Source organism: Nelumbo lutea, chromosome 1 (assembly GCF_056320005.1).
Source record: "Nelumbo lutea isolate HS-2025 chromosome 1, American lotus-T2T, whole genome shotgun sequence".
Lineage (NCBI taxonomy): Eukaryota > Viridiplantae > Streptophyta > Magnoliopsida > Proteales > Nelumbonaceae > Nelumbo > Nelumbo lutea.
Window position 1 is genome coordinate 207,069,663 of NC_142684.1, and position 16,077 is coordinate 207,085,739.

The 16,077-nt window shown below is 35.5% G+C and overlaps 1 protein-coding gene across 12 annotated transcripts; it reads right to left on the reverse strand.

Annotated features, from left to right (window-relative positions):
• Positions 1-6,958: 6,958 nt before the first annotated feature.
• On the reverse strand, positions 6,959-14,676 carry LOC148880616 (uncharacterized). Of its 12 annotated transcripts, none has more exons than XM_088962582.1 (12): positions 14,008-14,562; positions 12,694-13,247; positions 12,517-12,606; positions 12,179-12,418; positions 11,210-11,431; positions 10,816-11,101; positions 10,403-10,722; positions 10,172-10,281; positions 9,961-10,064; positions 9,774-9,850; positions 9,586-9,679; positions 6,959-7,184 (listed from the first exon to the last, which is right to left on the reverse strand). In XM_088962582.1, exons 1-11 carry the CDS (start codon positions 14,267-14,269, stop codon positions 9,587-9,589), a joined length of 2,358 nt encoding a protein of 785 aa, XP_088818708.1. In that variant the 5' UTR covers positions 14,270-14,562; the 3' UTR covers positions 6,959-7,184; position 9,586. The 12 variants fall into 12 exon arrangements, with proteins under 12 accessions (XP_088818708.1, XP_088818702.1, XP_088818704.1 ...); XM_088962578.1 differs by lacking the exon at positions 6,959-7,184 and adding an exon at positions 9,037-9,359 and having other exon boundaries at positions 14,008-14,676; XM_088962580.1 differs by lacking the exon at positions 6,959-7,184 and adding an exon at positions 9,037-9,412.
• Positions 14,677-16,077: the final 1,401 nt, after the last annotated feature.

Consider the following 16,077-nt stretch of genomic DNA (forward strand, 5'->3'; position numbering starts at 1 on the left):
GTTAAGATACTTTAGCTCCCCTTTTTTGTAAGCTTATTCCTACTTAATGAAATTTGTTGTTATTGATTAAAAAAAAACCAGGGCCCCAACCAATTGTCAGTATTCAATTAAGAGGCTAAGTGATCAAGTAGATAAGCATGGCCGGCGTTGAGAATCGATGGTGTGGTTGTTGCTGCTCTCTAGATTGAGCTCTCTCAGGCTGAGATAAGATATCTCCACCTCCCCCTTATGAGTCGGAGTCCAACGTGCCAGCGAGCAGTCCCAATGTTCGACGACTACTCGTCTGGCACAGCGTGATCGATCCATTTATGCTCTATTTTGTACAGGGGCTCAGATACTGCTCCCCTACAAGGTAGAAGTCAACGAACAATGTCTTCTTTTGAAGGGTAGTTTTGATATTTTAAAAAAATTTAAGTTGCATAGTCATCACGTGATCAAATAACTGACAATCAGTTAACAACAAAGACTAAGTTGATACTTTTTGAAAATTTGGGTAGTAATTTGACACTATCCCCAAAATTCAAGATACTAAAGTGGAAATTTTCCAATTATTTATTATAAATTAAAAAAAAATACAATTAATGTTTGAATAACATCATCCTAATGAAGATTTGAAGAGGTGGAGACATGGTTGCCCTAATGCGCAGTGGCTTGATTGTGAGGTTACGTTGGGATGACTAGATCAAATCCCTTCAACATACGAGACTATGTTCGACAGCCATCATACCATCGAATTTTAATTAGGTTTGAAGTTTCACAAGCATGTAATTCCAATTTGCCAAATAACAAGTTTTATTAAACACTATATTCTGTTTGAGCATATGGCAGTAAAATGGATAATATGCATTTTGAAGCTCAAACAACAAACGTTTGCCGTATCAATACTTTTGGAAGTATGGTTCCCACTTCCAAGGTATCACCACCCACAACCGAGTTACATTCGGAGCCCAAAATGGTTCAACATGGTTTGCTTCCATATTAATATCTATTATGTTGTGTTCAGAAACAATGCAAATGGAGTGTAAATCACAGTTTAGGGTAAATTTACACTCTGGTTAATTTTTGCCTGTGTTTGGCAATATTACATTTGTGCATTGACAAATGACAGACCAATGTATATTTACATTCAATTGGGATTTTGTATATTTTATTGGAATTTATACTTGCATCCATTATAGTTAAAAGCCTAAAAGTCTGTTTAATAAGAAGATAAATTTGTCGATGCAAAACTAACCCAATTTTACAATTTATATAAACCATTTTACACTTTTACACTTCTACACTCTACATATTTGCATTTACACTTATTTGCATTGTTTCCAAACACAGCCATGCAGAAATTATGGGGGGGCGTTATACAACATGAATGTTTTTCTTTTCACTTGTTTTTTAAATCACTACATCAGAAAAAAATAAAAATAAAAACATGTTTTTTACTTTGATTTTGTTTTCGAAGGGGAGAACAAGCTGGTTTTGTTTCAAAAAAGCAGTATATGTTTTTGAAAACAACAAAATATTGGGTTTTAATGAACAAAATTTTCAATATAAAAATTACATAATTTATGAAATTTGATGTTGAATAATTGAATGAAAACATGTTTTTGAAACCAAACTCAAGAATATGTTTTCAGTTTTGAAATACATGGTTTTCAAAGTCAAATCGGACCGGACGGTCAGACCAGAAAAACCAATAATTGATCAACCCCCGGGAACAGTTATATTAGAAACTAAACATTCCTTAAAAATGTTGAAAAAGTCAAAAAACCGCTAGCCCAGGCAATCGGACCGCTAAATCGTTCGACCCGGGCAGCAATTCGCGGGTTATCCTTTTTATTTTCAATGTTTTAAATAAAACAAAAAATAAAATGACTTCAATATCCCCATCCCAAATCGAATGTTTAGGCCCTTTAGGGTTAGAACCCCCATTTTCGTTCTAACCCTTCCCTCCACTCAACCCTCACACCCAACTGACCACCTGTGGCGACCAACAGCTCCGGCATTCAACGGCGACACACCGATCGACGGCGAGTTTGCAACAACGATGAACATATTTTGCAGCACTTCCAGGCTCTAGCAGAAAGCGTTGCGACAGGCGAGTTTGCAGTAGCGAGCAGGGAGTTTGCACTTTACAATGGCAATAACACCACCATTGGCGATTCTGCAAGTTGCAGCAGCACTTGCAACGCCAACTTGTCTCCAACCAAGCCCAAGCCCATTGTCACACCACCATTACCGACAGTGAAACTGAGAAGGACCTGAAGGTATAAATTTTTTTTCTGAATTTTTTTGTGAGTTTAATTGATTCTTTGAATTTTTTGCTTAATTCTTTGTTTAATTAATCTTGCTTAAATTTTTTCTGAAATCTTTTCTTAATTAATTACAAAGATTAACATACTCACATTGGCTTAATTAATTTTGTTTTATTTTTTTTTCAATTCCTTGCTTATTTGTTATGTGAATGATGATTATGATTAGATGATGTCAAAGAATGATAAAATATTAAAATCTCTTTTTCTTTGGATTTTTTTTATTTTTGTCAAACATATGGTTTTTTGTATTTTCTACAAGCAATTTTTTGCAAATTCGATATGGTAAATTGCTAAAAGCTTTGCTTAATTTTCATATGTAGATTTTGCTTAATTTTCATATAATGATCAAATGCTGAAAATTTTGCTTAATTTTTTGAAATCAATTTACTCACATTTCTAATTGAGTGATTTTACATTTTGGTTAATTATTTGCTTAATTATTTTTTGCATGTATGGAGTGATTTTACATGTTGGTTGGTTCTTTTAGTCAATGGATGTGATATTCTAAAATTTAAATTTTAAATTGAGTTTGTATGAAGGAATTTATTTTTGAGTTGGGTTTCTTTGATTGAATTAAGATGATAGAATCACAAAGTCCAAATACTAATACATCTGATCCATCACAAGATTCCATTTCATCAAATGCTAGGGCAAAAACAAATTCTGCTTGAGAGCATGTTTCCCTTAAAGTTGACCCTCTTAATGGATCAAAGTCAATGGCATGTCTTTATTGTCAAAAGACTTTTAAAAGGGGAGGGATTAATAGGATGAAACAACATCTTGACCAAAAGAAATGTGATATTGCAATATGTCGTAAAGTACCCTATAATGTAAGATACAAAAGCAGCTAATGAATTTTGTTGACACTATAGCACAATGTGGAAGGAAAAATAATAATGAAGATGTTGAAATAAGAGAAATAGATCCACCTATTACACATAATATTTATCAAGAGAAAAAACCAACTACATCATCGGAAAAGGAAAAAGCATCTTCAGGGTTAATAACTAGCCATTTTGCCCCATAGACCACTCCAAATGTACAACCTTGTATTAAGATTGTCTTGACATCTGAGGGAGCAATTAATCATGTGGACCATGTTGTTATTTAGTGGTTATGTGATATTTGTATTCCCGTGAATGCTTTGCGTTCAAGATATTTTCAGTTATATTGGATGCACTTGCTATTATTGGTCCAAGGTACAAAACTCCTTCATATCATAATTATACAATAAAACTGTTGAAATATTTAGTTCATGATGTGTAAATGTCAATTGATAAACTACGTAAGGATTCGGCTACATATGGTTTCACTTTAATTGCTGACGATTGGATAGATACATGCATCCAGACATTGATTAATTTTATAATGTATTATCCTATAAAAACAGCATTTGTGAATTTGTAGATGCTTTTGAAACAATCAAGAGTGCAGAGAATTTATTTATTTTGTTTAAAGAAGTAATTGATTGAATAAAATCAAAAAATGTTGTTCAGGTGGTCACCGACAATGCTACAAATTATGTAGCTACAGGAGCATTGTTGGAACCAAAATTTCCATAGTTATATCTGTCACCTCGTGCAGTACATTGTCTAAACTTGATATTAAAGGAAATTAAGGAAATTGATTATATATTGCAAATGTGGTTCAACATGCATATAAAACTACCAAATTTGTCTACAATGCTAAGGAATATACCTAGTTGGACTGAGATAGTACATCATGAAGACACTCGTTTTGCAACTAATTTCATTGCATTATATAGCATTTTAAAGCACATGCATGGTTTACAAAATTTGGTAACATGTCGGAGTTTTATTAACTTTAGGTATGCCAAAGATGAAAAGGGGAAAGAAACAATAAATATAGTTTTGAATTATAAATTTTGGGCACAATGCAAAATGATTGTGGATATGGCTCAATCATGAAAATTAGGTCTGCATTTAAACCTACATATTCTGAATTTAGGCCTGCAATAAGGTATATGTATCATGCTATGCTAAATATGGCCCAATCATTAAATTTATTGATAAAATATGAAATAGACAAATGAGTCAGAGGCTTCATTTTGAAAAGTATTATCTTAACCCGGCCTTCCAATATGATCCGAAATCAAAAGTTAAATATGTCTGTAGTTTTATATGTCATCTTATTTAATCAAATCAGATGATGTAGATATAAAGCTAAACAAAGAGCTTATTATTTTTTGAAAGTTATGGTAATTTTGGAAGATCTTTCTCAAATTAGACATTTAAGTAAACGCCTCCAAAAAATAAATATCCTTTTTTGTAACATATTTATTATTTCAATATTATTTTATAAATTAAATCAACTCTCTTTCAATGCATGTAAGTGAATGGTGGTCGCAATTTGGTTTTAACATTGTAAAATTAAAAAAGATTGTTGTAAAGATCCTTAGCCAAACATATAGCTCATCTGAATGTGAGTACAATTAGAGTGTTTTTGAACGCATACACACGAAAAGACGGAATAGGTTAGAGTACTAGAGGCTCAATGACCTAATATATGCTAATGGCAACTTGCATGTGATGCATGGGTAAATGTTTTAACTTTTATGTTTCATAATTGCTTATTTTTTTATGCTTTCATTGCATCTAATGTATCATTTATTGATTTATTAGAAAAAAAACTAAAAGCCTTGACCCAATTGGGCATGAACATGTTGATGTTGTAAAAGATTGGATTATGCATGATGATAAGTATCATATATTACTTGATGGTAATAAGAAGGATAATATGTTTAAAATTGATGATCCAACATTTTTAATAATGGAATCACAATAAAAAAAAAAAAACAACTGAGACCGATGGCAACTATCATTGATATTATCTCAAGTGATATTTTCATACTTGATTATTTTTTGTGTTCAAATTTTTCTGTTTCCGTTCTTTAGATGGTGATGATGAATTTTTCATTGAGCAATGAAGAAAAATGTGACCAACACCCAAATTGGAGATGTAGATGAAACATAACCTCCCAAATTTAAGATGAAAATGATGGTAAAATACCAATCGACTTTGGTTGGTAGTTGGTACCATTGAAAAGTGGGGCTAATTTGTTCTATGTTCAATAGTTTTTGAAATAGGTTTGTGATTTTTTTATTTTTTGTGATTGTGATCTTTTTATTTTTCAGTATGAAATCTTTTGCAAATTTTCTTTTCTTGACTTCTTAGTCGTTTTGAACATGAAGTCCAAAGAAAACTTTGAGAGACTTAACGGTCTAAAGGGGTTCATTTCCAATTGTATAGGTAAGGGCATTTATAAAGCAAGTCTTGCTTTTATTTAGTTTTACCTCTTGTAATGTTCAAACTCATTGAGTTGCAACTTCTGATGTATGAATGAAAGCAATAACCAAAGGCATTTATTTTTTTTATGTAGTTATTTGCAAATTCCTTTTCTGTATTTTTTGCATTTTTCTGTGTTTGTCTGCACTTTTTTGTTTTATTTTTCTGTTTTTGTTTCAGTATTTCTGTATTTATTTGTAATTTTTTGTGTTTTCTGTATTTTTTTTAAATTTTCGGGATACTTTTCTGTTTTTTTGTATTTATTTTGTACTTTTACGTTTTTTCTGCATTTGTTTTGCAATTTTTATTTTTAATGTTTTTTCTGTATTTATTTGCAAATTCCTTTTTCTGTATTTTTTGCAATTTTCAGTTTTATTTTTCTGTTTTTCTGTATTTGTGTGCACTTTTTTGTTTTATTTTTCTGTTTTTGCTTCAGTATTTTTCTGTATTTTTTTGTAATTTTTTGTTTTATGTACTTTTGCAATTTTCTGTATTTTTTTGTATTTATTTTGTACTTTTATGTTTTATTTTTCCTCTTTTCTGCATTTTTCTGTACTTATTTGCACTTTTCTGTATTTTTTTGTATTTTCCTCTATTTGCAATTTTCTGTTTTTCTGTATTTTTTTAGTTCTGTATTTATTTTTCTCTTTTCGGTATTTTTTGAAATTTTGATATTTCCGTATTTTATTTTTAAATTTTAGTGTTTTGTACTGTATTGATTTTTATTAGATGGTTTTATTTCTGTATTTTTCAGTTTTTATTTAATTTTCTGTATCTTTCTATATTTACTTGCACTTTTATGTTTTATTTTTATTTTTCAGTCTTTTTCTAAAATTTAATATTTCTTTTTTTCCGTAATTTTTGAATTTTCTATTTTATTTATTTTTCTATATCTATACTTTTCTATTTGTCTTTTCTGTAGTTTCCCAAGTGGGCCTTCGGGCACCGGTTAAGTGGTAAAAAAAAGTAGTCACGGCCTTGCAACCGATGGCCGCATTTTACTACAACGAAATCCCAAGAGTAGAGCATATACTTTTTCTGTTCTTATTTTAAAAAGCCAAAATCTGAAAATCAAGCTATATTGCCTGGGCTCACCAAAGACCAGAGTGGAGTTGCAATAAAAAATAAAAAGAAAAATAAACAGACACTACTTTAGAAGTGAGAAAACATTCTTCAATCGTTTTTGCCGTGAGACGCATCTCTATCACTGTCAATTGATTTCAAGAGTTTTTACAACTTCAAAAAACGTTTAACTAATCTTCTTCCATCATCTATCGTTTGTGCCAAGACATTCAGCACAAACTAAAGCAAATATGATCGCATTGAGACGAGTACTTCCCAAATAACGGCAAATTTCAAATGTGAACCGCTTTATTATTGATAAAAAAAAATTGTTTTCCAATTACAATTAAGACTTGAGAACTAAGTTCTAAGTGATGTTTACAAAGTCTTCAACATTCCCACAGTACAATGTCAAAAACGAACAAAGAAGGTTGTGAAATCAGCAAAGCCTTGTATCACAACTACATGTGATATGAGTGGCACACGCTTGCTGAGTTGCAGCTCTAACTAATAACAGAAAACAAACTATCACAAAGATCAAAATGTCAAATAGAATTTTCAACGACTAGGCTTTGTGATGTATACAAATTGAGGTTAACCAGGGAACACACCCAACACTTCACTACAACACCGACATTAACAAAACCATCACATTGTACACAATTATTATCAATTGAAATTTGAAATGCCAAAGAATGAGATAAAAGAAGAATGCAATAAAATTAAAGAGAACCTAAGCCACCTTTTCACCAGTCTTGATCCGAGGTCTGACCAGAGAAATATACACTTGGCCTTCCCAGACCAATGTTAATTTTAATCAATTCAAAAATAGAAATTTGACTGCATAAGATGGGAAAATAATGGCAGGAGAATACCTAGTCTACCTAATAATAAGATAACATTTTTACAAGGACTTGAAACTAACGTTCCATATTCAAAATCTCCACTTGCGCTATATTCTATTTTTCTAGGAAGCACATCTTTATCAAACCCTGTCCAGACTAAAAACCATAAAAGCACACTTAACAACCCATTCCAATAACTCCTGTGTATTTTTGCTTTCCTCCAGTTCAATTCAGAAACCTTCATGTTCAGATGGAAACTGCGCTAATGAAAAAATGTTGCCTAAATACTACCCAAGAAGACTACAAGCAAACACTTCTCTAGGTTATTTTAATCCTCTTTTTCTGTTATGCCTTTTAGGGAATTCACCATCACACCACTAAAATACAGCTCCAGCTTGTAACACCACTAAAAGACAGCTCCTGATATGTTACATGTAATTTCCAAATCATTACTTCTCAATTACAAAGAACTACTTAAAAAGATATCATAACAGACTTGTCAACCAAGCTCATTTGAAGCATTCAGTCCTTTACAGAAAATTCAGGTACTTCAAGTGCTGCAAATGATAATCATTATCCATGCCCAGTATAAAATGTTAGAGATCCGACTAACCTTAACTAATACAATTATTACTACTAATATTATCACACAAGACCCCTGACAGTAGAAAACCAACCTTCCAAATAACTACAAATAAAAAACCATCTACTTCTAGCTAACGGAAGAAGATAACTCCAATCTATAGTTCTTATAGAATGATGTATAAAATGGTATACCCTCTGTTTCCATCTCTTTGATAGTACACAGAAATACCAACTAACGGATGTAAGGGAATTCCAGTGTTCACATTACCAAACAAACTCACTCTATGGTCCTCCATTCCAATGTAATTAGCCTCCTGAGCCCAAAAATAAAGAAAAACATGATACAATGCACAGCACGTTGCACTTATGAAGTCAAAAGTACTTCCTAGAATCCATGTATTTTTCAGGATCAAATTTCAAGAGAGTTGCATGTTTCACAAGCCATGATCTTCAAGCATGAATTCCACTGTTAAAACCATTATCTTCTTGTTAGCAATTTACCCTTGCCACCAGCAAGAAGGGCAAGCCTGATTAAGAGTGAGCTTGCAAACTCTGTAAGATTAATGTTGGACCAACCAAAAGATAGTAAGATTATAATACACCAAACTTCAGACAAGAAAGCCTTTGTAACCAATAGGTGGTCTTATTTGGCACTTAAACATGATAAACATCAATGCATGATTCCATTTACCAAAGGATAATTCACCGAGAGTTTCCTTCATGTTAGATCTGGACTGTAGCATTGATGCTAATACTTAATCAGCCTTTGCAATAATGCCTCCTGGCATTCCAAGCTAATCCTTTACCCAGGAATTTAGGGAATAAAATCATCCAAAAGGACTTGAAACTCATTCTGAAGCTCCTAACTCATCAAGCTTTCATGTATGCCAGAAAGTTTTGCCCATTGCTAGAACACAGCATACAACCTCTTTGCCCGTCAAATGTAGTTCTTATAAGGAGAGAATTAAATATGCATGTCATACATAACAGACAGTACGGCTTGTTCTATAACTCCAACTCAAAGATCCTTACAGTGAAATAAGACTGGAAAGAAACCCACATTTATAGCCCAACCATGACCCAAATTGCAGCTATTGCATTGTACAACTCAATGCTTAAACCCCCACTTCTATCTGGCAAATTGATAGGCCAATTAACGCTCAATAATATGCGTCTTTCCAAGATTGTAGGCATCATTATGCATAAAGCTCCAATAATCCACGGCCTATAGCATGCTCTCCTCAAGTTAAATCTGTGTCAGATACAAATTCATGTGACCACCATGCTCAATCATCACCAATCATACTGCTACAGGAAAACCAAAGCAATGTCTCCTACTTATGAAGAAATAAAAAAAAAAGAACATGAAAGAAAAAAGGGCAACAATACATGATTACAAGGCATGAGAAGTCAAGTGTAGTCAAACACACAATTATCTAAAAGAACAAAAAGACGGACTGCACAGAACAGTGACTTACCTCAATAATAAGATCCAGAACCACTACCGCCCAAGTAACCACTGCCACCCAACCCACGGCTTGAATATAACGATGAATATGAGCCACCACCAACCTACAATCAGTGCTTAATAATTTTATTAGATGGCATTTAAAATTTTCCAACTCAATATTAACATTACTGACAAAATGAAAACTTCATGTCATACATCAGGCCCACGAGACATATAGTCACTGCCATAACTTGATGAATACATTCCACCAACATCACTGCTACCATAAGAACCTAGAAACCACCACAATAACTGAATAATTGAGCTTCAAACAGAAATCAAAGCCACAACGGGATTTCAAATGAACGAGTGGAAATGAACCTATCAGATATCTTTGACGTACCTCCACCATAACCCATACCCTGGCGACCACCATAGAGTCCATGTGATTCCTGACCTGAGAGAGAACTCCGGCTGCTGCCGTATCCTAATTGAGATCTCCCAAGCCTTGCAACAACAAGAGAATGGGTTTGTTTAGTTACAAGTTATAAATATAAAACAAAAAAAAAAAAACAAATCCTACACAGCTTGGATTTCTAAAAGTTCTATCTAACCTGTCACCGTATGCATCCCCGTATTGGGAGGCACTGCCACTAACTCCATAGTCTAAGCGAGCTCTTGATTGACGAGCACCAGCATCAGAATAACGTGGAGGAACATCATCCTTTGACAATAAATCATTATCAGAAAACTTCGTGGTCTTGACAGAGAAAAGAACAATAGAATAAAAGAAGAAGAATATGTAAGTGCCAAAGCAAATAAAAAATAATAAATAAAATACTAACCAATGCAGAATATGAACGTTTTGCCCCAGATAGTGAATCATATTCACGTGTGCGGCCGTCACGATAACTTGGTGGAGGCCTTTCAAACCTCCGTGCATAGCCTTCATCCATATAGGGCCTCCTTGCTGCAGTTCGTGAAGCGCTTCGTGGTGGAACATCATCAGCATAGCCAGGTCCACGGGAAGGATAGTCATCCCTGTAGGATGACCGCCTCTCAGTAACAACCCTGGTACCATAATCTGCAGCCGCTCTACTTCTTGGAGGAAGCTCTTCACGCCTACCATAATCCCTCTTCGAACTGCTCTTTGGGTAGGAAGGAACTGTTTGGAAAATCATGGCATCAAGATAACAATAACATTTCAGGGGCCCAGTTGGAGAAACTAAAACAGTGATAGGGTGAGGAAGGGGCATACCAGGAGCTCTTCTAGGGGGAGGAGGCAAGGGCCTAACTCTTGCAGGTGCAGCCATAACAGGACGTCTATCTCTAAATCCTACTGGCCTCTTTAGTCCACGACCACTAACTGGGGGTAGACGTGCCCCAATTCCTCTTGGCCCACGTCCAGATAGGCCACGCAATGGACGACCCCAGGCACCCCTGACACCTCGTGAAGAACCTCGCCCATACCTAGAATCACCACGAAGGGCACGCTTACCTTTACCTTTCCGATGTGGCCTTGATAATCTGGCCCTTACTTTTGCCTGATACATATCATATTACCATCAAACAAATGAAAAACAAAGAAACTGCACCCTATATCATCCTGGTGCAGAAATAAAAGAAACAATGTCTTAAAAACAACAGCTGACCTTATTGTCTCCCTCACCCAGCTCTGCATTGTTAATGCCTTCAGCACAAGCCACTGCTGCATCATGGGTTCCAAACGTTACAAAACCAAAATCCTTTCTCCTGGCCGATGGCATATTACGAGCAAGTTCAATCTTTTCAATCTCTCCAAATTTCTTGAGACATTCCTTTACACGATCTTCATCCCATGAAGCAGGCAAACCATCCACAAACACAGTTTTAACCTGAAGGAAATAGTAACTAATTAAAAACTTCTAAGTTCAATTACAAACTCCAACTTTTTGGAACACAACAACACTGAAAATGAGATAGCCCCAGGCAGCAGGTACGCACACAAGCACCACGCCACATATATAACCCACTACGCCAAAAACCAATTAGTGATGTTTAATAACAAGGACAGAGAATGTACCAAAAATGATAAATGAAAACAGTCTGGCTGCTGCATTGGGCAGTTATACAAGAGGAATATAAACTTATCAAGACCTAGTAAATGTAGACAGTACCCACAAACTTTCAACACATTAGAAACATGTAACATGTAACATGTCAAGCATCAGGTTTCACATGCACAATCATAGGAGACAGGCTTTATGTTCTTATATACCAGAAAATATGCAATCAATTCTGTAAGTTGTTCTCCAACAATTATATGTGCTTGTGCATGTCATGGCCAATGGCTGCATCCATAAGACCTGACATCCAGTAACATCTAATGTACATTTTTTCTACTTTTATTTACATTCATTTTTCAATGATGAAATTGCTTCTTCATTGAAATTTTGTAAATATGACTGGGAAAAATAAAATAATGACATTATTCATTCCTACAAAAAAAGCATTTTCAAGTTACACAGCTTTCCCACTAATATTATAGGTTGTGTAGTGTAAAAATGGTAAAACCATTCCGTCTAATCAGGTTTAGAATGGTTCAATCCCAACTACCTAAAGAAGTTTGGATCAATATGTACCTGTGCCATAACCTCGTCATCTGGCTCAATGAAAGAATCGGCAAAAGAAACTCTTGCAGGCCTATCAACTCCAAAAACAACATCCCTCTTCTGCAGGCGCTTATAAGCATCCATGGCATCTGAACGAGAAGAGAACTCCAAAAAGGCAAACCCACGATTCATTCCATCATTGTTACTGTCTTCAACCAATGTCAAGTCCTCAATATTCTCAACTCCATAATGCTTTAACTTGTCTTTCAACTGGAACCAAATACACACAACACAGTCAGGAATCTCACTTACCACCAACAGAAAAAAAAAAAAAAAGATCTGGGTATGAAACAGTCCAGATTACTCACAGCTTCCTTAGTCCATGTCTTGCATATGTTGCCGAGAAAAAGGGTATCACTGTCTTGGCTTGCAGATGCACCACATTGTTTACCATTTACCTGGAATAATGATTTTCACAAAAATTTAATACAACAAAAACTGAAATGCAATACCATTTCAACTTTGTCAGAAGCCAGAAAAAATACCACTGGATTCTTGAGCTCTGTAACAGCTCGTTTTGCTTGCTCTACAGTTGCAAAACGCAAGAATGCAAACCCCTTGTTTTTCTTAGTCTGAGGGTTCATCATAAGCCTGACTTCAGTAACTTCACCTACTTGGCTGAAGACCTTCCGAAGATCATCTTCAGTCGCATCCTTGTCCAAGCCTCCAACAAAAATTTCAAACTCCTTGCGCTTTCGTCTCTCCTTAACAACTTCATGATGTTCTTCCTCATCTTCATCAAAAATCTCTTCATGCTCCTCCTCTCCATTATCTTCATCCTCTTCACCTTCAGCTCCCTCAGCAATGTCTTCCATTTCCTCCTCAACCATATCACCTTCCTCTTCTTCACCCACATCACCCTCCTCAGCCTCTTCCTCACCTTCATCTCCCTCCTCCTGGACATCCTCGTGTTCATTTTCCTTCTCATCATAATCCACTCCACCATCCTCTTCAGCTTCATATTCTGGCTCATTATCCTCCAGCTCTAATCGCTCAGCTTTGTCATCTTCATCAAAAGGCTCCTTCACATCATGTTCTTCTGTCATGGAAACAGGAAAATACTTATTTCTCGTCCTAAATAGGATCTCCCATATCCATTTAACTTGAATCCTATAAAGGACTAATAATTACCAATTCCAATCCTTTCTAAATGTTCGCAATTAAAACCTCATTAAATAGAGGAGCCCATGAAACGTGCAAGAAAACTTCACTTACAAAGGTTGAAATCCACATACGGCCGTTACATATACTAATCTAACAGCAAGAAGCATTCCACCATTCATTTGAAATATAACAATGCCTAACAGGCAGATGAACCGGTACGAACATGTACATGATTTGTATACTCTGGTGCCCAATGCGACAATTGCACAGACAAATCAAAGGAACAAAAACCAGTAACGAAAAAAAAAACGAAGGATAACTTTATACATGATAAGCATATCAACAGATACCTTGCAGCGCAAGGAAATTAAAGAAAAGGGACTTTTTCTAAGATTCTACAAGTGAAAAAAATAAAGAAAGGGCTGATAGAGAAGAAACCAAAACTCTGAACAATTAGCACATCAACATCAATAAATAAAATGAGATAGCCCCATCACGTGGACAAAAGAAAGACAGAAGGAGAAAGATACGTGTATAAAGACATGCCTTTTATTCTCTTTTTTAAACGTCTGAGGAATTGTGAATGGAAAAAAATGAGACTCAGAGGCGTCAGATCTGAACTAATTAGAGAGAAAACATAAATTATAAATATAAAACAGAAAAAAAAAAAAAGAAACGATCTGAAAAAACCTCACCTTTCGCAGAAACAGGTCCGTTTGTCTCGGGTTTAACTTCAGGTTCAGGATCATCAGTCCTCTCCTCCGGCTTTTCTTCAATAACCCGCTCCACCTTTACCTCTTCCTTAACCTCGACCACAGAAACCGAAACCTCTTCAACCTTCACTGTTTCTTCTGTAACTTCCTGTTGATTCTGGGACTTCGGCGTCCCCTTCGTCGCCCTGGGCGTTCTCTTCGGTCCAGGCGCCGCCGTTCCCTTCTTCACCGCTCGGGGAGGCATTCTCTCAGAGTTTAGAAGCTTGAAATCTCACGAATAACGGGCGGAGAGGGCAAATGAAACAGGGAAAGAAACGAATTATAGACGTAGATAGAATAATCAAAAAACCCTAGAAGGATGCCACCGATCAAAAAAAAAAAGGAAAACTAAAAGGATAAATTCAAAGAACACAAGAAGGGACCCTAACAGAAACTCCTTCAGGGAAGCAAAACCCTAGAAAGAAGCCCGGAGCTCGATTTGAAACCCTAGCTGTTAAAAGTAGCATCGGTCGCGAGATTAATGGAATATAAATAGGCGAGCGGAAATGTGATAACGTGGTCCAGATACTATTGTTTTTTTCGGTATTCTCGGGAAACGACTGAAAACGGAGTACTGTTCTTCTCAATCAGAACCGTTCAGCAGATAACCTTGGCTGTGATTAATTCGATGCGAGTTTAAATTTCTGGAAGAGCGTGTGCTTGTGAAGGTTGGAACAGCAATAGCCACGTGGCAAGCTAGTTTGCGCCGACCTCATACATGCATCGTTCGATAGTCCCGTTCTATTAAAATTGGGATCAGCTCCTCACATACGCGCCTCACAACGACTTCAAAGGCACATCCCAGCGTGCATTGGGAGCATCTTCTCTTAGGGTCCTAGACACTATCAACTTCATCACCGCACATTTCACTATTAAACTGGATCCCACCATAAAAAAGTGAGATCATCAGTAGGGGTGTTGGAACATATTTTTGGGCAGGTGATCTAGAATCTTAGACTCCATTCCTTTGACTTTACATGATATCGACCATGCCCAATATGAGTCGGGATCTCTTGCCCACACCTTCCTACCCACGTCACCATTTTGGACACATGTCCTATAACATGTGCCTCTTCTTCACATCTGTAGAATTCCATATGAAGTAAAGATGATGTAATGGGACGGACATTAAGTTGATCCCATCAGAATTCAGATTTCACCCTTTAACCCAATTAATATTTTTACCTAAAAAAAATTACTTTTCCCATCCCGACAACTCTGATAGTGTTTCATTCATTCTTTACAGCGTATTGTTCCAATAAGCTTCATAGGCAACCAGCAATCGGCGACGTGCTCACCGGCATCTTATTCTCTCTGTATTCCATCGATTAACCTTCTTATACTCTCCACAACATCCTGTTCCAAGAGATTCCACTGGCATCTGGCATCCAACAATCGAAGACGTGCTCACCAACATCCTATTCCAAGAGTAACCTCAACCAATACAAGAAAAAATTAAACATTATTTTCTTTTAGTTCTTCCAACCAGGTTCTTCTCACCGGTAGTTATGCTCTGTTTTATTTGATTCACTTATTTTATGTTTTCTTTTGGTCAGGCATAGTAATCTCCTCAATTTATTCTCATATTATTTTCTTCCCATATTGATGGTTTTCTTGTATTATTGCACGATATTCCAAATTTAGGACTTAAAGCTACAATATGGTCGAGACCCTACAATTGATCCCATAGTTTTGTGGAATTCGATCAAAAAGTTTTTTTTATATGGGCTGTCACTATATTTTCCCAAGACTTGCTTCCTAATTACTTCAAACATAGGATTTTCTCAAACTTCATAAGGCAGCTCAACACCACTATGACTCTCTCTCTCTCTCTCTCTCTCTCTCTCTTCAATGTTTCATGTTGGGATGCTAGTTATTTCATTTTTTTTGTTACTTTAGTTGATTATGATTGGATGATTTATGATATTTTCAATTAGTAGTAGTGAACAATAGGAGAAATTTAACAGCCGATGGGAATTGTAGTCAAATTTTCATCTCTTGGTTGTGAACTTC